We start from the raw sequence: 26,032 nt of genomic DNA, 5'->3' as shown, positions 1-26,032 counted from the left end.
CTATCTTTTATTTGCAATTTGCAATCCACAGGAGGGCAGTAGTGCTTTACTATAATAGAGCAAAACAAACAGTTTTTGCTGCCAAGTGTTCCTTTAGGAATTTGAACAGGACACTAAGATAATCATAAAACTGATACTCGGTATGTGATTAAGATATTCATACAAATGTATCATGTTATTAAGAATTATACTTATGTATTTAATAGTTTAAAACTTTCCTAGCATTGCCCAGCATCATGATATTTACAATTTTGCTTATAATCCTTAACACACCAGTCTCCTACTCTTTTTAAAGTGGGGAAAAATCTGTTGCCTTTTGCCAATTCTTCTGGACTTTTGGGTTTTGAAGCTTTTTGTGAATTTGTCTTGTTTATGGATTCAAGATCTGTGAGTGTGCAATTAGCTCTCTCCGTGAATATATGTTAATCTCTTTTCCATACACACCAAATGGGAACTACGACTTTCTCTTCTTTAAGACATAAGAATATTGTGCAGTTCCATTTTTCTCTAAAGCTCCATTGTTCTTATGCTATTTATATATGTCATGTTTTCTCAGAGTAGAAATTTGTAAATGAGCTACAGAGATGTGTGTTACTCAGGAAGACCTCTTACACAGATCAGCTTCTGAAGATATTATTGAAAGGGATAAAGACACAAAATGAGGACTAGAGAGGTCATAGACCAGTGGTTCTCAAGCTGGGGTCTCCAGATGTTTTTGGCCTACAACTCCCAGAAATCCCAGCCAGTTTACCAGCTGTTAGGATTTCTGGGAGTTGAAGGCCAACATCTGGGGACCACAAGTTGAGTACCACTGCCATAGACTCATGTGTCCCTTGAGTTATATTACACACAGTATAAGTTAAATAAGCTTTCCACTTGTCAAGGTAGAGAGTTGCTTAGAGATCGTCTTATGAGTGTTTCTATGAAAACAGACATACCATGTCTTTTTGAATGGAGACTACATAATAATCACACTACTACTTATACCCTAATTATAGAATCATAGAGTTGGAAGAAACCAAAGGGCTATCCAATCTAACCACTTTCTGCCATGCAGGAACACACAATTAAAGGACTCTTGAAAGATAGCCATCCATCATTTGCTTTAAAAACCCTCAAGAGAAGGAAGCACTACCATGCTCCAAGACAGCATATTCCACTGTTAAACAGTTTTTACAGTCATGAAGTTTTTCTCAATGTTTAGGTGCATGACTTTACTTGTAATTTGGATCTGTTGCTCCATGTCCTAAAGCAGCAGAAAACAAGCTTGCACCTTCCTAATTGTGGCATCCTTCCAAATATTTAAACATTGCTATCATGTTTTTCTCAACCCTCTCTTCTCCAAGCTGAATATATCTAGCTCCCTAAGGGCTCTTCATATAGTTTGACTTCCAGAACTTTGATCATTTTGGACACCCATCTCTAGACACATTCCAGCTTGTCAATAACCTTCTTGAATTGTGGTGTCAGAACCAGACAAAGACATATTCCAGGTGAGGTCTGACAAAAGCAGAATAGAGTGGGACTATGACTTCCCTTGATCTAGATCTATTGATGCTGTTTAGAATGACATTGGCTTTTTAGTTTCCAAATCACCTTGTTGCATTATTTTCAACTTGCGATCTACCAATACTCCTAGATCCCTTTTACTGTTGTCAAGACAGGTATCATCCATCCTATGTCTCTGCATTTCTTTCTTCTTCCTTTTTTTGCCTAGATGTAGTACCTTGCATTTCTCCTTGTTGAAATTCATTTTGTTTGTTTTGGCCCAACTCTCTAATCTGTTGAGGTCAGAATACAGTAAATAAAATCTTGGATTCTGATCCTACTCTCTGGAGGATTAGCACTAGGGACTGTGGCTGCAGCTATATAGTGGCTGTTAGCTATTTTCCTAACCAAGTCTGATTCATGTCCTCAGCAGATGCCATGCCGCCTGGGGCCATGTGCTCAGGCAGAGGACCTGAGGCTACATACAAAAGGCCAGTGGAACAATAACAAAGAGTTTCTCAAGTAAGCCTCCATTCAACTCAGCTCACATAGTCAGTGTTAACTCAACAGACAAAAGCTTCACAAAACACAACAGGACACTGAGGAGCACATAATCATGCCTCCCCTCAGCTTATATAAACATAGGTTTACCCCAACCATCACAACAGCCTTAACTCAAGAGGCCCCTGCATAAGACTCTGGGACTTGGGAGTTGTAACCTAAGAGACATGAGTTCACCTTATGTTGACTCTTCCGTCATACCCACACATAATATTTGTTGTCCCTGCCTGTTCGTTGAACTTTAGGGACTGCACATGCAGCTTTATAAAGAGCTAGTGACGGTGCAAGTAGCTACTTCAAGTTTGTCATTATGTGATTCACAGGCAGAGCGCAAATGTAAGGACAAACTAAAGTGTTTTCATACATCGCTCTTACGCATATACTCTGTCTTTACTTCCTAGTTTTTTTAGTATGCAGTGTTTGTTGTAATGTCCAAAAGAGCACCATAAATTACAACACAAATCAATCTTGGAAAACTCACATCACACCGTCGTCTCAAGAGATAGCCTGAAAGTAAAGCACTTGAATCCAGACTGTTTTTAATAGAAATTAATGTGGAGTATAAATCAAGTAAGGCAATTGTATTGAGGGTGTAATATGTATTAGTTGGTTGTGTTAACTCTTTGCCTCAGTACAACTCCGAATAATCTGCTTGAGTGTTACTCTGAATTCTGATGAATAATATTTACATGACCAATGTATGTCCACTCTTGCCCCCTCTTTCTGACTTGTACTGACAGCATGGGAACTGGGCATCCCAAAGCCCTCCAGATGTTTAATGGAACTCAAAACATTTCTCACCATTGGTTAAGCTGGCTAGAGCTGCTGAAAGTTGTGTTCAGCATCTGGCAGGCTACATGATTTGAAGTCTGGTATGAAAATAATTTCAGCCTCAGCCAATAGGTATTTATGAATTCATGGCTTACTGTTAAACCTATAGAAGTATAGATTTTAGCTGCAACAAAAATCAAAGCTGTTTATTAAAATATTGGTCACGGGGACTAGTGTTAGTTTTTGCAGCGCCATTACTGGAATATGTGAGACTGAGTGGGCTTCCCTCATGCTACCAAATTAACTTATTCCCAGGCATTAGCTGATCTGGCAGGAATAATTTTTTGATTCATCACCAGGAGGGAAATGATAATTATAGACCAAGGTGAACACATGCTGTGCCAGCTAATTTGTCTTTAGGACCACATGTGCCAACAGTTATGCCAGCCCCTAGCTTTTCTTCGTGACAAATGGTACGATACTGATATTTTTATAGCTTTTCTACAGAAGCAAGGTTTAAACAAATCTTAGAGCAAGTAATAAGACTGTAGTCTTTATATGTAGTTTTCCTTACATATATGGTTTGTAAAAGTATACCTGCGGATCTGTTATAGAGATAGCTGTTTGCAACTGTCTGACATTTAAGATCAAGAAAGAGAGCTCTGTGACAAATCTTCACAGAGTACTTCAGTATTGTTGGACTACATCTCCCATCAAGATTAATCAGCATAATGAATGAGGAAACATGAGGAAAATTGCAGAGGCACATTATTTGCAATCATGTCTTGCACATACATTTCCATCTATGAAGAAAATAAGAGTTACACAGTTTCCATATAGCCTTTACAGAGAAAGACACAAGAAAAACTACAAGAGAATATACCCACTGTTTCTGACAGGTAGAAGGATTTTGTCTTTCGTTTCATGCAATTGACTTTGAAATGTGTAAAGTGCATCTTGCCTGTGGTTACAGGATAAAAGGAAGGTCCGAGATAAGGTGCGTCCAAACCAAAGAAAGTAAGACAACGTGCATGTCTTGTTGTTGGTTTTCTTCTCTGAGTGCTGGAACTAATTCTTATTAAGCTTCCATGTTTTGAGGTTGCAAGCTGGATTTTGTGTGGAATTTTTTTTTTGTTGAACTCTGCTAAAATATAGTAATTGCTATAGTTAATAATTCAACTTGGGTTTTGGTGGTGATGCCTTGGTAGTCTACAAGTCAAGTCCACTTTTGTGGCCATTAGGACTATAGTTTAAGACTCATAGGCACCAAAACTGGCCGATCGCAGTGAACTGAGGTTCTTCTAGAAAGAAGAAATCCAACACATAGTAGTGACATTGTCCACATAGGTTTCTTTAGTTTAAACAGAACTACCTCAGAATTTTGAAAAGTCATCTTTTTGGGTCTACACTTTTGAAATCACTCTGTTGAAAGGACCCCATGGTGTTCAGAGAATTTGGGGAAATTGTGCTTTTCCCATGGGCTGATAATTTTTATTCCCGTTCTCCGTTAACCCACCTGGTGGCCATTAAATCCCAAATTTATTGTTTCAATTCTAATATGAAAAAAGCACAATGGCAGACATTTTTTGGAAACTGCCTTGGTCATGGGACCAGATGAGGCAGGGTGGGGGTTGAACAGACTATGGCATCTATATGACACATGAGGCTGTTCTCTTCTAACACCTGGAGACGGGATAGATTCGGAACATTAAATGCCTTTGAGAAACAGAGTAATGAGTAGATTATTCATGCTCATTACAGCATTATCTAAGATAAGTGTGTTTGAAACTAATATCAGAAAAAGAAACATCACAAATAAACTTAATGTAATTACAGAGAAATTACATGGCGCTTTATGGATTTAATTTAAAATTGTTACCAGAAATCAGTTTCTATTCTAAACAGTAATCTAATTAACAGTATAAATTATCTTTGAAGACTGGAAGGCTATGCAGTATATGCTACAGCATACTAATTAAAGTGTTCTCAACACTAAAAATAAGGATGCTTCACTGTATTTTAGTTACAGAATAATATTTCATGTTCTGCGGTTTGGCTCCAATATGTTAATAACTTTGTAAGTCATGTTTTTGAGCTTATTTGCCTTTTGCATCATGTTTATTTCACTGTATCACCAAGTTGTTTGTGTGTTCCTCAGTCGAGGAGCAAAAATGAAGAGTAGCAACTCATAAAATAGACATTAAAACATCCCTAATTCTCTTTGTAAATCCTTTATTTACACCTAGGAAGGGCCATAAAGTGAACCCCAAATTCATGGCAGTTGAAGCCCAGGGCACAGATATATGGGAAATTTCAGCTAACATAGGCCAATTCATTTTGAGTTTTTGGATGGCATAGTGTTAGGATCCCTTTTAGGAGGGACTGTGAGAAGTTCCTGGTCCTCAGTTGGTGTTCATTTGGACTATGCTGCAAAGTATGGAATGGGAATGATTTTAAATTCTGATTTGTCAAAGTGTCAACTAATTAAAAACGTTTGTGTGAGAAAGCATTTCTTAGATGCTATGATATCATTACCCAATAATTTGCTAGACTTGGACCCATACAATTTTAAACCTTGTTAACCATTACAGTATTTAAATGGGCCCAGATTGTCTAATATCTTTATTGTGCTTAAGTCTTAATCTGCCTGAAGCATCTTGTTAATAGTTCCCAGTATTGAATTCCTAATTATCTTTCCTTTCCAGTGCATATTACCAATTCTGTGTATTAGAATACGAGACAAATTCTCACTGTATGACAGAAACTTTAGTGGGACAGGATTATGCCCATTATTTTTGTGCCTCTGCCAATATTACTCTCAAACTGGCTTTTAAAAGCTTATTTTGTATCTTGAGAATATAATCAATTGTGATAAGAGCCTTATTTAGCTTTTTTAAGTGGACAACTGTAATTTTTAATTGCAATTATGACATTTTGGGGATATAGACTAATTTTAATGAATTCATGGTACTGTTCATATTCATATAATTCTCTGGAATTAGAAGCAGTTATGGCATCAAGGCTATGGGGACCATCCTATATTTTTATGGTCCTTACTTTTTGTTTCTTTCCCTCTTTTGTCCCTCATTCAGCAAATATATCTTAATTCACTGCAGATATAAAGCACTGAAATGTCTGAAGTGGGGAAAAGATGTTTCAAATTATGAATTCTTAATGTAACACCTGTGATTCTAGTAGTAGCCTAGTCTGAATTTTTGTGTGTGTTATTCCTCTTCTCAGACTATTTTATAATAGTGATAGAGAGATCGCTGCTCAAAAAGAATATGCTGTGTTCAGCGGTTAGGTGCTCCCAGTGCTTAGAAATATAATTAAGTTCTTAGTGAAATGCTGTGGTGAATATAATGCATACATATCTAGTGTATCTTTATAGAAGGAACCACTTTTCGAAGCTGGCATGAGATTTTTGCATTGATGTTGTCTTATATAGCAATAATTTAACATTAGCTGGAAATACGTGAACAGCATGGATATTTTGATGGCATGTATCTCATACTTAGGTCTGTCTAAAGTAAAAACTCTCTTTGTTCTAAGACGAGTCAGCCTTGGTTAGTACGTAGATAGGGGACCACCAAGGAAGTTCAAGTGCTGTAGGCTATATTTCAGAGGAGCAAACCACTTCTCAGTAAAAATTAGAGCTGTGTGCAGAATTCATTTCTACTGTTTCTTTCGTGTCTTCTGTTTCTCCAGGAGCATGAAACGGGAAGCCCCCTCCCTGCACAAAAACCTGTTTTTGACTGTAGCCGAGTGCCTCCCAGAACTTGCTCCTTGCTGTAAAAAGAGAGTACGTGTGCGACGTGCAGGCCCAGAAAGTGCACGTGCCTGCCAGTACCTGCAGCTGAGCACCTCTTACTCTAAAGTAAGAGCTGCTTGGTTGTATGCACTGGCAGGCACTTGCGCTTTCCGAGCCTGCACACCACACATACACTCTCTTTCCAAGGAGAACGTGAGTGTGGCGTGGCGTGCAGGCAGGCCCAGAAAGCATGCACCTGCCAGTGGCTTGCAGCCTCTTATTCTAGAGTAGAAACAGCAAGTAAGAAATTGAAGTCTCCTTAAAACGCTCATACGGAAGGGGAGCCTGGGTGGGAAGCCCCCCCCCCTTAATAGTCTAATTTTTGGGGCTCCAAACCGAAAACAGATGTCTACTCTCCCGATTTCGGGAAGCTCCCAAAAAACAGATCAGGGCCCCCAATGAAAGGCAGGACATGAAATGGGGCAAGCTTTCCCGCAAATGCACAACCCTAGTATAAATCAATAGCTGACTTGGCACATGCAGTGCACACATAAATACACCCTTGGTTTTTCAGATTCATGTTTATTGTCCAGCACAGAGTGCTGGTTTCCTTTCTAGTCACACTAATGAAAAACTGATATTATTTTGAAATTCCTTCCCTTTCAGTAGATTTTAAAGGCATTCAAGTAATAAGAAAATGTTTTCACTGATAAACTGTTTTACTTTAATACCTGCTGATAATTGATGTTTAAGATCAAATTTGATAGAAGCAAAGTAATAACAATTTAAGGCAGACATTTTTTGAGGTGAGTCTTCTAATTTTACATGTATGTGGCTTGAAAATAAATTAATATAAAGACTTGCTCATTGCTGATAAAAGTTTGCATATGCTTAATGATGTTTCTCCAAAGTATAAAATACATAAGATGCTTTGACTATAAAAATATTTTTTCCACCAAGGTCAAAATTTGATTTAAAATCAAATTTGATGCCAATAGCTGGAAGTGGTGCTAACAGTGTTGACTGACATAATATACTGTCTGTTTAGTCTGGAATGAAGGTTTTATCTCCATAAAGCATGTCAGGAGTTATGAAGAGTGAATTACAACTAAAACATTTGCAAATGTTTTCTGTGTTCTTTTAACAAAAAAGCATGTTGTTGTTTTTTTTAAAAAAAAAACAACACTCTTCATATTTGAAAAAACACTATGATTAATTTGGTTGGATTTTTGGCATGAAGTTAATGTAATGATTTCTTCTGCGCTTGTTTTTTTCCCCCTATTAACCTCATGAGAGATATTGCTGCTATCTCTTTACCCCTTCACTTTACATATAACACTGTTGATGTTATTGTTGGAATGGGTCTTTTGTAATTATGCTTGTGTTAATGCACTCCTTTCTGTGAGCATAAACCTTCACATCAGCCACATACAAATCAAATACTGTCTCATTCAAATATCTGATTATATCTGAAAAAAGCTACAGAATTTACATTAATATTTTTATCTATTTAATTTAGAAAGCTAGACTTGGCCCTTCAGCAAACAAAGTCATCACTCCAACTGAAGACCGGAGCTTACCATCCAATAAGCTTGATCGGGTTAAGCTGGAAGATTTCAACTTTCTCATGGTCCTTGGGAAAGGAAGTTTTGGGAAGGTAGGAAGTGTGATAGGTTCTTCTTCCATTTGCTTTGTCTTAAGGATTTCCTTCTTAATACAAGAAAAATGCATAATAAAAAGTATGGTCATTAATCCAATCAGCTTGTTATTACTCTTCAGTGTGGACATGTTCAGATTCAGAGCCGGTCCAACAATGAGGTGAATTAAGCGGTTGCTTCGGGCGCAAAACATACAGGGGCGCAGTCAAGACTGCTTTTTCTGTTGATTTCTTGTAAAACATGATGTTTTGGTGCTTAATTTGTAAAATCTTAATGTAATTTGAGGTTTAATAGGCTTTTCCTTAATCCTTCCTTATTATCCAACATTTTCGCTTATCCAACGCTTTTATTTTTCAGTGATTGGTTTGGGGGGGGGGGGGTGCCAAAATTCTGTTCGCCTACACTTGAAAAATACCTAGGGCCAGCTCTGTTCAGATTCTACTAACAGCTAGCCACAGGATCACTGGCAATCTAAGAATGTCTCTGCCCTGTCTCTAAACATTTGTGGAAGACTTTTAAAACAGGGATAGGTAGGTAAAGGTAAAAGGCTATCCCCTGACATGAAGTCTGGTCATGCCCGACTCTGAGAGTTGGTGCTCCTCTCAATTTTTAAGCCAAAGAGCCGGTGTTGTCCATAGATGCCTCCAAGGTCATGTGGCCGGTATGACTTCATGGAGTGTCGTTACCTTCCCGCCAGAACGGTACCTATTGATCTACTCACGTTTGTATGTTTTCAAACTGCTAGGTTGGCAGAAGCAGAGGCTAACAACAGGAGCTCACCCCGCTCCCTGGATTCAAACTGCCGACCTTTCAGTCAGCAAGTTCATCAGCTCAGCGGTTTAACCTGCTGTGCCATCAGAGGCACCAGGGATAGGTAGTATGGCCCATAAATGTTGTTTTCTGGACTACTAACCTTCTTTACTTTCCTTAGGGTACACTTTTTAGCTTCCCCAGGGAAAACTGTCTTTCCCGGAAGCCTCAGATACCCCTTCCTTCCATCCTCTCAAAAATTGTCATTTCACTTTTTGCTTTGCAGGGTATTTTTGAGAATCCATTAACCTTTCCCTCAAGGATCCCAGTAACAGAAAACTGGATCCCAGAGCTACTTGGTTTGCTTGTCCTTGTCCTTAAAAACATTAGTTTATCCCTTTAGACCTTGTGAAACCAAATTCCCCAGAAAGGGGTGCACTTGTTTTTATTGTGTGAATTATGTCTCCTACTTGTAACGTGTAATGTGAAGATACCTGTTCCTAGGAGAGAAGATTGACTGTTGAGATCTGGGTTTCATATCAAGTCCCAATTTTCAACATAAGAAGAGGTGTGTTTTTGTTATAAACGAGAAAATAGAAAACGAAGATTTCCAGAGCTTCTTTACTATAAGACAGGGAAATGAAATATCATCATTGCCTGCCCATTTTGCTAGGTTCTGTGGTTATCAGGGTTTTCTTCTTTCTTTGTTCTTGTGCAGGTGATGTTGGCAGAACGGAAGGGATCAGAAGAGCTGTATGCAATAAAAATATTGAAAAAAGACGTGGTGATTCAGGATGATGATGTAGAGTGTACCATGGTTGAAAAGAGAGTCCTAGCTCTACAAGACAAGCCTCCTTTCCTAACACAGTTGCATTCTTGTTTCCATACTGTGGTATGTCCACATAAAATATTTTAAAATATGGCTATATTTATTATTAGTATTATCACTACTATTTTACAGTCGTTGCTTTCAGAGGTCTGCTTAACTGATATTCTGATTGTTGCATTTACTCTATTCACATCGCAAAGCTTCTATGTTCTTAGAATATTGCAGTGAGACTAAAGAGTACTGATAACATAGCTATAAGCACTTTACAAAAACACTGTAAGGTACACAGACTTATTAGATCAGGCATGGGCAAACTATGGTCAGGGGGCTGGATGTGGCCCTCTGGGCGCTTACCTCAGGCCCTCCTAATTTTCCCTGTCCTCTTGGCATAGGGATACGACAACCTGTCCTCTGGATCACTCTCAGCCACTGCATAAGGATGGTGCAAGCAGTTCCAATCCTCCTCCCGATCCTCCTCCCCTGATCCCATACCGGTAGCAAAAAAAGTTTGCCCATACCTGTTCTAGATGATATCCTTTATTCCAGATATCATCTAATTTCTGCTGTTGTTCTGAAGCTCCTATATTTTTCCATGGCCCGGAACAGGTGTATTGAATTGGGGGTGTGGGTGTTGTATCAATAAATTCCTGTATTTTGTGGGCCATTATATTTGAGTATTTTCCTTATATGGTACATCTTTGCAATATTTTGAAAAGGCACTATTTATTTTGTGTGATTGAAGCTTCATTTCTAGGCGGCTGAATCAATCCAAATGTGTTTTTCTTTGGATGAATTGACTCAGGCTCAAGATGGATCCAAATTGGCTCAGTTTGAGTCAGAATTTGACCAAAATAGTCAGCCATAGAAAGTGTCCATACTGTAGGAAAAATTGAACTTTAAGTATACATGTACAGTAAAGTTTGCATCTGTTTATTAATGAGTTTAGTAATGAAAAAAGTCTTTATATAAAACTTTTTTAAAAATAGAGATGGTTTATCAGTATTAATAAAAAATAATTAATTTCACCCAGGCTATTTCTCTTTGAAGCAATAAAAATAACTTTTAAAAAACCTACAAGAGTCTAAGTTATTGGATATTGTAACATTTAATTAATATTAAATTTCTAAGGCAATCGAATTAAAACAATGTAAAAAAAACTAGACACACTAAATTAATGAGTTTCTGATACATTATGTCAGTTTTACATATATTTCAAAATGCATGAACACAGTTGAAACAAACAATAGATGGCAGGAGGGATGTTATAAATATAGCCCTCTAATTGAGAAGGGAATGTAATTATTCTGTCCAAATATAACAGAATATTATTTCACTCCATTCAACATACACTGAATTTTAAAACCAGACTTTTAGTAAGATGCAGAAACTTTATACAGCAAAAGCTTGTAAAGCAGGAGTCAGGAAACTTGCCCCATTTGATATTTTGAATTATAGTTCGTGGAGTTCTTTACTGTTGTCTATGCTAGTTCAGGCCGATGAAGGTTAAGTCTAAAACAGTGGTTCTCAATCTGTAGGTCCCCAGATGGTTTTGGCCTTCAACTCCCAGAAATCCTAACAGCTGGTAAATTGACTAGGATTTCTGGGAGTTGTAGGCCAAAACATCTGGGGACCCCAGCTTGAGAACCACTGGTCTAAAACATCTAGAAATCCATAGATCTCTCACTTCTGTGGCAATGTCCTCCATCTGCAATTCATGAGGAGTTGCATTCCACCCTGCAATGACTCTCATAGTCAAATCAATGTAATTGGACCTGATTCAAACACTCACCCAGCTAACTAAAACCTTTACATCAAGGAGAAAGAGACTTGCACTCTTTTTTCTACCATGCTTCTCTCACTCAACCCAGAAGCCTAATTTATTTGATTTACCCCACTTCAGAAAGGAATGAAAAGGCTATAACAGTTTTGTTTGTACTCCTACGGGGCCTTATTTTATCTTCACTTCTGTGGTGGAAGAAGGGGGTGGGTTTGTATGTATGCATGTACCTGACCCCACTCAGTCCAAAGCCAGTCATTATCTATGACAGTGTATTAACTTGCAGAAAGTGCTGCTCTTTAACATTCACTTTGCCACATTTTGAGATAATAGCAGAAATTATCTCATATACAGGTAGTTAGTGAATTGTTGCCAGCAAATCTGCTCCAGATTTCCATTCCACTTTCTGAGTTGCATGGGAGCTGTGCCAATGTCAAGCTTCTGAAGGGAGAGGGGGGCCTTCTATATGATTTAGACCAGTGTTATTCAAAATAGTGGTCCCTAGGCTGGTGCTGGTACTGGAACTATTGGCTACCAGTCCTTGGCACACTGGGAAAAGATCATTAGCAGTTCTCTATCAGACCAGAGACTTCTGTAGGAGGAGTGTCAGGGCAGTTCTACACAGCCATTTAATCTGAGTCAAGATGTAGATTAAGAGAACTGGTTCGTTGCAGAGTGCCTACACAAGCACCCCAGGAAACTGGTTGTAGTCTGAGATGGTGGCCACAAAGATCTCTTGATTGCAGATCTATCTGCACCCACTTATATATATTTTTCTTACCTTGTCTGGTGAGATGTCCTGATAGGCATCAACATGGCAAGTGCTGATGAGCAGCACCATATCCAGTCGGGATCAGTACTAGATGGCAGGGCACAGCAACAAAAGAGTAGAAAGCAGGTTTTCCCATGGGAACACTGTTTCCTTTGCAGGGAGAGAGGTTTTTGTTTATCTTCCAACAAACTATGTTTATGGGTTTTTCGAATGGGCCAGTGCTAGGCCTGTCCTGACAAGTGCTCCACATTTTTCTGTTTCTTGTTCAGCTCTGCATGGGATATACATTGACCAGCTGCAGTGGATTTTACGGCTTATTTCAAAATTTCCTAGGAAGTTTTTTTAACACATTGTTTCTGACTAGATACATGCTGGAGTGCCCATTGAGAGTGTATGTACCTGACTTTGAGGTAGCTTTAAACTATGCTTTAATACTTGGGTGGAACCGCCCCTAGTAAACTCAAAAGATGATTTCCCTACTTTGCTATGCCAATAGCTCTACTGAATGCCCTAATGAAAACTGTGTCATGTGTCTGAGATAGGACCTAAACATGTTTAATCAAACAAAAATGTCAGAGAAGTAAATTATGCAATGATTTCCATACATTTTCTGAGAAAAGAAAGCAAAGAGAGAAAAAAACATAGTTAGGTTTTTTAAGGAAAGGCACCAATTAATATGACGATTTTTTTCCTCTTGTCTCAAAAACAGGAAGTCTTCTAATCCTAACCCTAATCCACTCCCCATATACAGAGTTAAATATAAATAAGGTAGTTGGAAACAGAATGACCTTACAATACAGCATCTCTATTAAACAGAACTTTCATTTTGACATTATTACGGCTATCAGTCCCTCTTATTTTTATCTGATTATGTTATCTGAATGTGAAGGTTTGGTTAAAATTCTTCCCATCTCAACACTCACCTTCCCCCAACCACCAACCCACATATTTATATTTTCATAGCAGTGGTTTCTGCTGCCTGACATATGTTTGTTTTCATATTGTGTGCTAGGATCGCCTGTACTTTGTCATGGAATATGTGAATGGTGGTGATCTCATGTATCATATCCAGCAAGTAGGAAAATTTAAGGAGCCCCAAGCAGTGTGAGTGTCTCTTTCTATTAATTTTAACTTAAAACATTGCAATTTGATATTTTGTTCCAGGATTGAATCTTTCTCTGGCCCTTTCCCAGTTCCACTTTCCTGGTGTGTGTAATTGACATGACGTCACAGTAGTTCTCACTACCAACACTCATCAGTATTGTACAGATGGAAAATAACTGCATTTTAGATAGCTGGCATTTTAATTATCGTCACATAATTACTCCATTGAAAATTTTGAAAGGATCTGCATTTTTTGTACAATGGTATTATGTGTGACTGAGCTGCAGTGTGAGTCACAAAGATTTAGATCCTGGCTGACATGGCAATGTGTGATCTCCAATTCAGTCTACTTTCTCGTGTCAGAATGACTGGCTAATGATGAGTGCACCACATTTCTATTAAACCTAGTGTAACATTCAGGACTGATATTGATAACATGCCTTAGGCTGGGAGTGGGAGACTAGGGAATGCAATATAAGCCCTTCCATAGCCTCATTGGGCCTTTATCGGAGTCAAGGAAGAAGCCTTGGCCATCATGAAAGGCAGAAGGAAGAAATGAAAAAACCAAATTATAATAGCATGAAGGAGTACCTCCCTTGCTTGCAAGCTGAAGAAGCTTTTGAGTCCTGGAAAGAGAAACTGCTTTGAACAACAACAACAATTTTATATTCCGCCCTATCTACGCAAGGGTACTCTGGGCGGATCACAGTACATTTACACGGCAAATATTAAATGCCATTTGGACGAACAGAACAGAACAGACAGACAGAAGGAGGTATGTTGTCTTGAAGTCTAGTTTTTTGGTATCTTGGCGGTTGAGGTTGAGCTCAGATTTAGTCACGGGGGGTATTGTTGCTCCATTCTCTATGACGAAGAGCCATAAGGACTTCCACTTTCCTCTCGGTCACCGCATTTCTGGTCTTGTTCTTTATGGTGTCATAAAATATCTCCCCCGCAATTTGCCGTACCTAATTTCTCTACTTGCGGCTCTAAGCAATTTTCGAACTGCTTAGATAAACAGTGAGCTGGGCTTGATGGTCAAGCGCTCACCCCAACTGGGCTTTAAACTGGCCACCTTTCGGTTGGTAGATCTTATTACTGCTGGTGATTTACCAGCTTTGCTACAGCCCAAGTAGACGCACACAGGTAAACCCACACAGGTGCTGCTCGCCTTGAGTCAAATAAATGTTTCCCTTACCTCCTGGTCTACATCTTCATATGATAACACAAGTTGGAGTGTTATTCTTTCTAGCTTAAGGAATGCCATAAACCTCTCTACAAAAGATAGTGGAAGTGACAGATTCCTCCTATGTCATGGTTGAGCACTGGGTCATCCAAAATTTGAAAGATTTTAGCTGTTCATCCCTTTTCGAGATACCTATTCAGACTTTCTAGATTTCACATGATCAGAGGTCTAAGGAATTTTGTATTACCGTTGAAGATAACAGGGGTATGGGGAGTTTCTACTGTAAGCTTTTGTGGAATCCACTCTACTTTAATGGACTGGAATTCATAAAATACCTTTGCAATACTTTTTTTTCTGTCTCAAGACAGCTCCAGGACTCCTCTTCTCTTCTTATGCCAGAACAGATGGCCAAGGTGGTCTAGGAATACTACTGTGATAAAGGGAGAAGAGGATTCTGCTGTCACCCCCTCCCTTTACAGCAACTGCTGCCACCAGACATGTCATTTTTTTCTTTTCCCTCCTGCCATCTACATGCAACATACAGAAGAAGGTCTGAAGCAGGAGATTTGGGTTTCAAGACCAGGATCCTATACCTGCCACACAGAGACTCTGGATGTAACCCTTGGTGGAGGTGGCATTTCCACTGGTTAAACAGTCTCCCTTGCTACATTCTAACTGAGCAGTGCAATCATATCTGTTCAGACATTTTCAGGTGCCTCCATGGCACATGGCACTTTCCATGTATGCTCAGTACTAATTCTGCAGAGAAGCTGCATATACATGCTCTCACTAGCTGAAATTCTTTTCTTCCAGGTTCTATGCAGCAGAGATCTCGGTGGGGCTTTTCTTTCTTCATAAAAAAGGAATTGTGTACCGGTAAGTTTTCAATAATGCATTTTGATGTGCAGTACAAATGTTGGCACAAGAGTTGAAAAAGAAAGGGATACAGAGGAAAACACAGTGTGGGAAGGGAGAAGTCAGGCTCTGAGCTTTTGAAAGGAGGAGAATGTTAATGTCGGATTTGTGTATTGGCATATGGATGTTCCTTGCTGGCCACCAAGTGGATTTATTGAGTGAATTTAGCAACAGTTAATTTTATGCCACCTTTCTACTTCCCAAAATAGGAGGTTCAAAGCAGCTTATGAAGTTACATTAAAATACAAGTATAGTCACAACTATTTTTAAAAGTATTAAAACAAAGCAAGGAGATTGCATTAACAAAAATAAAAAGTCAAGCCAAATGTAAAGTGATGTGTTTGCTGTGTAAATGTTAATAATATGCTTTATTTTATATTATATTCTTTGTGTTCTATCTGAACAGTTGTATCGTTTTATAGCTTTCCTTTCCCACTGTGTGTATATGTATGTTTTCTATGTCTTTGGCAGACTGGGTATTTGTTGTTGTTTTACTTGTAAAGTACACTGTATGTTGGTGGCTCCATATAAATGAATGATTTTTATGATAAATGATAATAATGATGGTGATACTAAAAATTCTTGGCTAGAAAGAAGAGTGTCCAACCAGCAGTGGATAACTATTTGACGGAAAAACACAAATCTCCAGAGATAGATATTTCCATCACCAGCTGTTGAACATTCCGTTTCCTTTATGCCCATCATCTTTACCATAGGTTGATTTAACATATGAGTCAAGTTAGAATATTTTATTTTACTTATTTATCTTCTCTGTATAGATAGCTGGATAACTGAATGAGTCAAATAGAGACTACATTATTTTATAGGCACCTAAAAATGTGTCAAAAGTCAGACGCCAATTAGAGAGCAAAATAGAGTTTATTAAAGCAACAGTCCAAAAAATAGCTCAACAAACTAAAAATACTTAAAACACTTAACTTTCAGTGTTATTAAGTAGAACAAGCGGGTAAAACCCCAAAAAACAAGAACTGGCAAATAATCCGGATTAGCCAGAGATATAATCCGGGCTAAACTTAAAGTTCTAGAACTTGACCCAAAAGTTCACAATGGGCTGAAAAACGGAGGCATGAACTAAAGCAAGTAGTATTGAAGCCCACAAACCTTTCCCAAAACTCAAAAGTACAAATAGGAGTTCAAAACAAACAAACACCCAAACTGAGCTAGGGAACTCCCAGTTGAGAGCAGCAAAGCCAGCGAAACAGTGAGACACTGGCGAGTTCGCAGCAACCACTGCTGGAACATACACAAAACCAAGAGTTAAAGGAGCAGAGCGGGAGAACGTCGTCAAGCCGGTCTGAAGTCGGGATAAGCAGACAGCGTCAGTATCAGGAGTGAAGGTAGTAGTCAGCAACAGCAGACAGCCACGGAATAGAGAACGACGCCAAGCCATGGATTGAGAGCGAAGAGCAAAGCCGAGTCAAGTTCCAGTCCAAGGTCCAAGGTCCGAGAGGTTGAAGTCATCCAAGAAGGTCACAACACAAAATGGCACAGAGAGCCAAAGCAACGAGGGTGAACAGGAGCTAATACAAAATAGTAATAACAGTGCAGTCCAGGAAAATCCACACAATTCCAGCCCTCCGTTGCAGAATAACCCAGATTAAATTTATATCCGTTGCAAAGTCCCAGTCCAGTCTTCAGTAACACACACACAGGAAGCCCAATGGCGCCCAGCAACACCTTGCCACATGCAAGGTATAATGGCCAAACAACCCCAATATATCCAGGTCTCCCTGGGCTTCCAAACTATCCACGCCCAAAGAGCAGGTGTCTCAACTTCTTAATCTGAATCAGAATTCCACGCAACCAATGCCTTTGGGTCAGGTGTTCCGAATTCCTCATCAAAGTCCCAATCATCCTGCCCATGCCCAACTCTATCCACACCTGTGAACCCCCTCTCACTCCTCCAAGCAGACCAAGTGGGATCTGCTTCTGAAGACACCCAAGCTTCCCCAGCATCAGCAGTATCCATGGGCCCCGATTCGTCCCCAAGCATCTCCGGTGCCCGTGCCCAGTCCGTGCCCAATTCCTCCATTAACACCTGTTTCCCAGCATCCATTTCCACCTCAGAATCCCCACATGAATCCTCCTCAGAAGACTCCCCATCAGTCTCCCTGACCCTTTTCCTAAACAAATCCTCCAATGAGCCCTCCTCGCGAGGGTTTTTCCTTCCTCTCCTGATCCCACCACTATCATCCACAGTCTCCGAAGGCGCATTCACAACAAAATGAGTTGTATTGTTATTAGAATCATAGAATCACAGAGTTGGAAGAGACCTTATGGGCCATCCAGTCCAACCCCCTGCCAAGAAGCAGGAAAATCACACTCAAAGCACCACTGACAGATGGCCATCCAACCTTTGCTTAAAAGCCTCCAAAGATGGAGCCTCCACCACACTCCGGGGCAGAGAGTTCCACTGCTGAACAGCTCTCACAGTTAGGAAGTTCTTCCTAATGTTCGGGTGGAATCTTCTTTCATAGATTTAAAGAAGAAATTATCGAAATATATTTGCTTTTGATAGATATCTATACAGATACATACCACATCACATCATAATATGTAGCAATATGATTGAAAGATTTGTACATTTTAAATAAAGTAACCTCAAGCACAACAATATGAGATGTGAAAGAACAAAGAAGAAGCAGCGTGAAAACAGAAAGTTTGTGTAAAGCCACATATATAAAAGCTGTATAGGTCTTTAGAATCAACTGTATGATTACAGTGCCTTGATATCTACTGGGTTTTGGTACCAATATGCCCCATGGATATCAAAATTGGTGGCTTTTGTTGCACTCCAAGCCTGGAGTGCAACAAAACACCTATGGCCACTGCACCACACAAGAGTTCAGGAATATGAGCAGTCAGTTTATTGTAAAAGCATATGAAAAGCATATAAAATCAGGAATAAGAAAGGAAGATATATAATCCAAAAAGGTTTAGCAACAGCTGATATCTAAACAGTAATCCAAATGTCTCATAAAGTTCTCAAGGTGACAAAGTCCAGGAACATCCAGGAATCACAGATACAGTATAAGTCCACAATCATGAAGGTGTAACTAGTAACACTTGAACAGGAATAAATGGACAGTAACACAGAGAACTTCCAAGATACTTACATTCAAGATCAAAGCTTGACTTGAAGTAGGAACAAGAGAACTCAGGCTTAGCTTCTCACTCTTATGCAGCATTGCCTGAACTGAGCTTAAGGTAAACAACTTGTTGTTTAATAGACACCCATGAAATCATGCAGTTTCCTGTGAATTTCTTTCTCAACTTTCCCACGTAATCTCTCTGAATGACGCAATCAATGGCTCTGATTTGTAAATGAACTTTTGTTGATCTCCATAGCTGCAGATGGGTCCCCATGGGAACCCTCCTTATCACTCAGCTCTTCACTGGATTCCTTCTCTGCTGTTGCTACGCAGACTCCCCTGAATGCCCTAGAAGCCCTGCACTATCTGAGCCAGTTTTCTCACACTTTGTGCCATAGGAACGCTCACAATCCTTTCTAAGTCATCACTTAAACCATCAGCCTCTGGTGACTGATCTACAGCAGCTTTCAAGTCCCATTGTTTACAATAGTGTCATAAAATGGTGACTCATAAAAGGGCAAAAAACAAGGGGTGGATTTATATATATATATATATATATATATATATATATATATATATATATATATATATATATATATTCAGGAGTGGATTGTTGTCTGTGGATAAATAATCCATGGATATGGAGGGCTGACTGTATATACTTCTGTATAGGTCTACTTATATTCACTATACAACTTCCAAACCAGTCCAAAATTAAATTCTTCTTCCAAATACTTATTTGATTTGCTTATTGATTTTAAATATCTGTCCTAATTTTAGATTGAAGGCATCTTAAGGAGAATATCATCAGTATCCTTGCAACAGATATTAAAACCTTTCATTGCTGTGATTTCTCATAGGGATTTGAAATTAGATAATGTAATGCTGGATTATGAAGGACACATTAAGATTGCTGATTTTGGGATGTGCAAAGAGAATATGAATGATGGAGTAACAACGAGGACTTTCTGTGGAACTCCAGATTACATTGCACCTGAGGTGAACTTCTTATTTCAAACACTATGCATTTTTGGATGTTTCCCCCAAAGAATTGTAAACATTTGAGCAGTCTCTTCAGCAAAAGGCTTTTTAAAAATTAGTTGGGTTCCAATGACGATGGAAATAATGGATTGTGACAAATTGGGGTAAATCGTGCCTACCCAGGCTCTGCAACCAAGCAATCAATGAGGAGTGATGAGGGGGAAGTGGTGGAAATCAGAGCCACGCTCACAGGTTATTTCTTAAAGCCACTCTTTACTTAACTCTGTGCATCTCAAAGAAATTGATTTCGCAATTGCATTTTGGAATTGCATTTCAATTCACCCCTCAAAGTAAGGTTTGTTTACTGCATATACTTATATATAAGGTGACCTCATGCATAAATTGAGGGCAGTGTTGGAGAGTCAAAAGTATGAATTTTGATAAGACCCATGGATAAATTGATGGTTATTCTATGGAGAGGGAAAAGCATGAATTCTACCTCAGAGTTCGCCATGACCACGACCATTTCCCCATCTAGACATGCCCTGGTGTAGAGAGTAAAGATATTCATTGCTTCTTTTACATTCTCCCAGAACAGATTAGGTAAAGTGTCAAAAGACTTTACCATTTTTTAAAATAAGAGTTAAGGTACACTATTTATATTGACTCAAGCATAAGTCAACCTAGGTTTCGGGGGGGGGGGGGTGTTGATTTTTTTTAACTAAAATTATAGACTTCTGTATGAGTATATAGGATAGGTAATGGTATACTGTATCTTGAATTAGTATAATGTCAAACTGTCGTATTGGTTACAGAGGAATGAATCCTTATAATTATTTTGTTATCTTTTAAAAAAACTAGCTTCTTTATCATCTACAGTTGTAAAATGAATGAGGTGAACTCTACTGTTTCCCCCCCTCTGGTTTCCATTTTTCTGCTCACTTTCGCTTTATAACTTGAAAGAGAATAATTTGGCTGCACAATTACTAATGTCCTTGAAATACATTTTGTCTCAGACCCCTTCTACACAGCTGTATAAAATCGACATTATCTGCTTTGAACTGGATTATATGGCAGTGTAGATTAGGGCCCCTTCCACACAGCTGTATAAAATCCACATTGAACTGGGTTATATGAAAGTGTGGACTCAGATAATACAATTCAAAGCAGATACTGTGGATTATCTGCCTTGATATTCTGGGTTATATGACTGTGTGGAGGGCTCCAAAGATAATCAAGTTCAAATCATAAAATGTGGATTTTCTGCTTTGATAACCTGAATGATCTGGCAGTGTAGAAGTTATCAGTCATCACCTTGAATAGTACAGTACCCACTCATTAAATGTGACCATAGTTTCCATTCTCTTTTACTTCATGTGCATTAGCATGGGTGGCTGCTTTTTGACATTTTATTTCTATTGCAAGAGTAAAATCTTCTTAGGATTTAACTGATAATGCACCTAACTTCTAAGATTAGTATGATTTTTTAAATCCCCTTTTAAAATCAAATGATTTGAATAATACTGTAGTTTATTTCATTGTTCACTTCCTATAAGCTTCTGCTTACTAAACCATAGCAAAAGCATAAACATCCTTATTTTTTTTCTTTTGAGGATGACTGCCTTAGTTGCAATATCTTTTCCACCAGCCAATTTCTGTTCTGAAACTTTAATTCAATGTACATGACTGCTTAACCAAAAAGAGGTATAGCCCTGATAGAATCCTTGATCACTGTCCACACTAACATGTTTTTCCCCTTGATCCTTAACTGCATATAGAAATTGTGATTCAGGTTGCTAAAGGCCCATTTACATGGGCCAAATGAAGTAAAGCAGGAGTTAATAGACTTCATGATGTCCACATACTTCATGGAGCCCATTTGTCCTGCATGCCCAGGAAGGCCACTTAACATGACTTTGCTCTGCATTATTCAAATCGAAGCAGTACTACATTATTGAAAAACAGGAGCGGGCAGCCCTAGGTCCATTTTCAGCCCTTGGACTAATTTCAAAGGTGTTCCGAAAGAGATTATTTGAGACTGCTTGGCAATAGCAAATTGGACTACAGAGACATTCCAGGTTAGAAGGTACAGCCAAAAGAAAATTACTTCCTGGTGCCATAAGGGTAAATGTGTGCACATCAGACAAAAATTCCTGTGAAATATAGTCTATATTTCAGACTATATTTCTGTGACTTCATGTTCACATTTTTTTTCATGTCAGGAGCGACTTGAGAAACTGCAAGTTGCTCCTGGTGTGAGAGAATTGGCTGTCTGCAAGGACATTGCCCAGGGGACGCCCGGATGTTTTGATGTTTTTACCATCCTTGTGTGAGGCTTCTCTCATGTCCCTGCATGGAGCTGGAGCTGATAGAGGGAGCTCATCCACGCTCTCCCCAGATTGGATTCGAACTGCTGACCTTGGGTTCGAACTAACCCAACCTTCAAGTCATCAGTCCTGCCGGCAAAAGGGTTCAACCCACTGTGCCACCAGGAGCTCCTCTCGTGTTCACATGAGACAATTGGATCTATAAGACAATTTGTCCATGCCTAAGATACTAGCAAGGGTCTGGAATTGGAAGTAAAAATTATAGCTTTTGTATTACATATTTTAATTTGGTTTTTTTTTTAAAAAATTAAACATTAAAAGGGATTTCCTTTTTTTCTCCCTTGCAATTTGCAGATTATTGCCTATCAGCCATATGGAAAATCAGTGGACTGGTGGGCCTATGGCGTATTGTTATATGAGATGCTAGCTGGCCAGGTAAGGATGGCTATGCCATTATCTTCAGTTGGTTTAGTTAATCTGAATAAATAATAAACATAAAACATACCATATTAGATGGGAAGATTTACGACAGACTGGTCAGCTGTATGGGCAGATTGGTCTCTGAACGGAAGTTTTAAAATTATATGGTGTGTGTTCCATGCATGGTTTATAGCTCATTAGCCTTAATCACCAGCCTGCTACTGTGTGCATGCATGCTAATCCTGTTTATTTAAGCAATAAGAAATGCAAACATTGAGTGGCAGAGTTCTGCTGGAGGCAAGATATCAATGTAATTTAATGATGTTTGTGCCTGGAAATGTTGTGCAAATGACTTCCTGAGAAGTTAACTAAGATTGTCTATAGCATTCTCCCCCTTTGAAGCCATCTTTAAAAGGCAGGGATGCTCTGCCAGCTCAGGGCAGACCACAACATTTGTTTTTCTATACTCCTAAATGTTTCCTAATGCTCAAGAGATTGCTAGAGTATTAATGGTTGATGCACTGAAAATGTGATGTCGCCCTCCCTTATGAAATGCAACATGAAATTAAAATGCAAATATTCCAAACTTCACCATCAATAACAAGGCTTGCCTAGTCAAGGCTACAAATTCATGTTTCAAACTGACATGCTGGCTCTCTTTAAACCTTTTACCCACGACATTATGATGAGTTGACTTTTAACACAAGTGTTGTAGAGCAGAAGCCTAGTTGAATCGTAGAGTCAAACCTGTTGTTCTCTTTCCATTTTGTATACTATCTTGCTGTCTGCTTCTTGAGTCAGTAGATTGCAGGCAAAACTCAATCAGTGGTAGAGTTGTATATTAATGCTCACTGTAAGAGCTTTTATCTTCTGTGTTGAAATGGACCATTGGTACATTTTCCAGGAAGACTGTTTTATGTGTTTGCTTGCTTTTTCAACCAAATTCTGTTCAAAGTGGCTACCAGCAATGAAATAGAAGTTTAAACTTTTTTATTTTTAGTTCAGTCATATGGAGGTATATAGCCAATTTAATTTTGAGTTAGGGAATTGCCCCCTGAGCATTTTTTTTCCTCCCAGACAAAATATATCTTGAGATGTCTTGTTTGCCTCTTTAATACTATTTTGGTTGCACGCGGGGGGGGGGGGGGGGGGGGGGGGTATCAATAGGACACAAAACAATAAAACCAAAACAAAATAAAAATCCGTAAAGTGACCACATATTACTTCTTTATGCCTAAGCTGTTAATGTTCCAAGCCTTGCCATTTGCTTGGTTTTGTGCCAAAGTGAATGAAAATTATGCTAACTAGAAGTGTCTGTAATTGCTTTCTTTGATTAGTCTGCTTTTGAATAAATTGTCCTGGATCATTATGTAATTTTGAGTTTCTGATAAAACACTTAGCTTTTGCTTTCTATCAACAGCCACCATTTGACGGTGAAGATGAAGATGAGCTTTTCCAGTCAATAATGGAGCATAATGTTTCTTATCCCAAAGCGATGTCCAAAGAAGCTGTGTCCATTTGCAAGGGGGTAAGTTAGCAAGCGATAAGGATAAGGGAGCCATGCCGCCCAGATTAATGCTGTGTCATACATATTGGCAGCTGACCTGTAAAACCTTTACACTTCATTAGCATATATTGTGTGGCTAAGATGGTCTCTCTGGCCATATTATCACTTGACTTTGAAATCCTACTTCTTTGCAGGTTTCTATTTCACTTTTCAACACCCACCTGCTTCAATTAAAACTGCTGTTAGAGGTCCCTTCTACACTGCCATATAATCCAGATTATCAAATCAGATAATCTGGATTTTATATGGCACTGTAAAAGGGGCCATAGTTGCTTGGAGCTCTGGTTATGGCTACAGTAAACTCTTGCTATTATTCTTGCATATCACTTAGGCTAAGAGGATGCCAAATAAATTGCATAGCTATCAGAATTATACAATTGGAATGTAACCCTGTGTTGTCTAGGCCAATTCCCTAATAGTGCAAAAAAGGAACTCCTAAAGTATCCCCATCATGTGCCCAAGAAACCGCACTTTAGATCCCTCTAACCAAGCACTGAGGAGCCCCGGTGGCGAAGTGTGTTAAAGCACTGAGCTGCTGAACTTGCAGACTGAAAGGTCCCAGGTTCAAACCCCAGGAGCGGCGTGAGTGGCCGCTATTAGCTCCAGCTTCTGCCAACCTAGCAGTTCTAAAACATGCCAATGTGAGTAGATCAATAGGTACTGCTCTGGCGGGAAGGTAACGGGGCTCCATGCAGTCATGCCGGCCACATGACCTTGGAGGTGTCTACGGACAACGCCGGCTCTTTGGCTTAGAAATGGAGATGAGCACCAACCCCCCCCCCCCCCCCCCGAGTCAGACATGACTGGACTTAACGTCAGGGGAAACCTTTACCTTTAACCAAGCACTGTCCAGTCTTTTTGGAGATAGCCTTTTCTACTGCTGGACTGGTCTTTCTATGAGGCTGTAAAGATGTCAGGCAGGAGGAATCCTTTTAAATCCCACCGCTGCCACCAATTTGTAAAGATGTGGCAGGGAGGAATCTTTTTATTAATTATATTATATATTTTACTATAACCGCTACCACCAGTTGTAGAGATCTCAGGCAGAGGAGAATTTCTTTTTCTTTTCTTATTCACTTTAGATGGTAGCGTTACTTAGTTTTGAATATAGGTGAGACTTGGATATTGAAAGAAAACAACAAGTTTATTTCAGGCACAGAGCTTAGTGGTTACAGTATTGCTTCTTTAAAGGCACTTAGATAATGGTTGCAAATATAACTTATGATGAATACACTTTCAAATACTTGATCCTTTCCTTGAGCAGTCTAAACCTGATCACTTTGGATCTAACCGGGATTACTTCCCCTTACTACTCAGACTCTACAATTGAACCTAAACAAGTCACCTAACTTGCTTAATCTGACACAACTAGAGATCTGAGTTCCCCTGGTTTCCCTAACTTGGAACCAGTGTCTTCCCTGTGACTAAAAATCACAGACTGAACTGTTTTTAAAACATTCCCTCCTTTTTCCTCCGCACGGCAGTTGGCTCCGCCCTCATTACTATGGTAACCTGCCTCAGAATGCTGAGCTGGTTACCATCCCCCACGCACTGGTAACTAATACTTACCCTTATAAACATAGTTAAACATGACTTTTAAAATGAAATTAAACATGACATCTATAAATCAAAATAAAAACACACTTCTTTACAGAGGCTATTCTTCTTCACGTAGACTGGAAGGAAAAATGCTACCACTATACAGGCAGGCCCTGGGTTACAATCAACTTGTAGTTGCAAACAGCATGGCCAGCTCATGGGGAGTGTCAGCACTCTCCCGTCCTTCACCAGCAGTTGCAGCTTGGGAAGAAGGGGCAAGAGAGCTTGTGGCCAGTGATCCTTCTCCAGCAACCGTGGCTGGAGTGGAGAGGCAAGGGACCTTGTGGTCTGTCTCCTTTGTATTTCCTCCACAGTCTCTATTGAAGGCAAGGAGTGAAAGAACCTTTTGAGAGCCTCGCTCACCCTTTGCTAGGCATCATGGCTGGGGAAGAAAGCCAAGGGAGCTTGTTGACAGCCCCTGGGAAGTGTCCCCCCCCCCCCTCGGGCAGCCAGCAAGCTCCAT

The 26,032-nt window shown here is 39.3% G+C and overlaps 1 protein-coding gene across 2 annotated transcripts in view; it reads left to right on the top strand.

The window, feature by feature from the left end:
* The window catches only part of prkca (protein kinase C alpha), a 245,602-nt gene that overhangs the window by 201,044 nt on the left and 18,526 nt on the right, over positions 1-26,032 (top strand). For both annotated transcript variants that reach the window (XM_062971147.1, XM_062971148.1), the window contains 7 exons: positions 8,091-8,228; positions 9,698-9,871; positions 13,370-13,461; positions 15,461-15,523; positions 19,536-19,674; positions 22,338-22,418; positions 23,824-23,931. In XM_062971147.1, coding sequence (XP_062827217.1) covers positions 8,091-8,228; positions 9,698-9,871; positions 13,370-13,461; positions 15,461-15,523; positions 19,536-19,674; positions 22,338-22,418; positions 23,824-23,931 — 795 coding nt within the window. The remainder of the gene's footprint in view (positions 1-8,090; positions 8,229-9,697; positions 9,872-13,369; positions 13,462-15,460; positions 15,524-19,535; positions 19,675-22,337; positions 22,419-23,823; positions 23,932-26,032) is intronic.

The sequence above is a fragment of the Anolis carolinensis genome, chromosome 2 (genome assembly GCF_035594765.1).
Source record: "Anolis carolinensis isolate JA03-04 chromosome 2, rAnoCar3.1.pri, whole genome shotgun sequence".
In the NCBI taxonomy this organism is placed as follows: Eukaryota; Metazoa; Chordata; class Lepidosauria; order Squamata; family Dactyloidae; genus Anolis; species Anolis carolinensis.
Note: the sequence above shows the minus strand (reverse complement) of the source record. Positions and strands in the feature narration are given on the sequence as shown.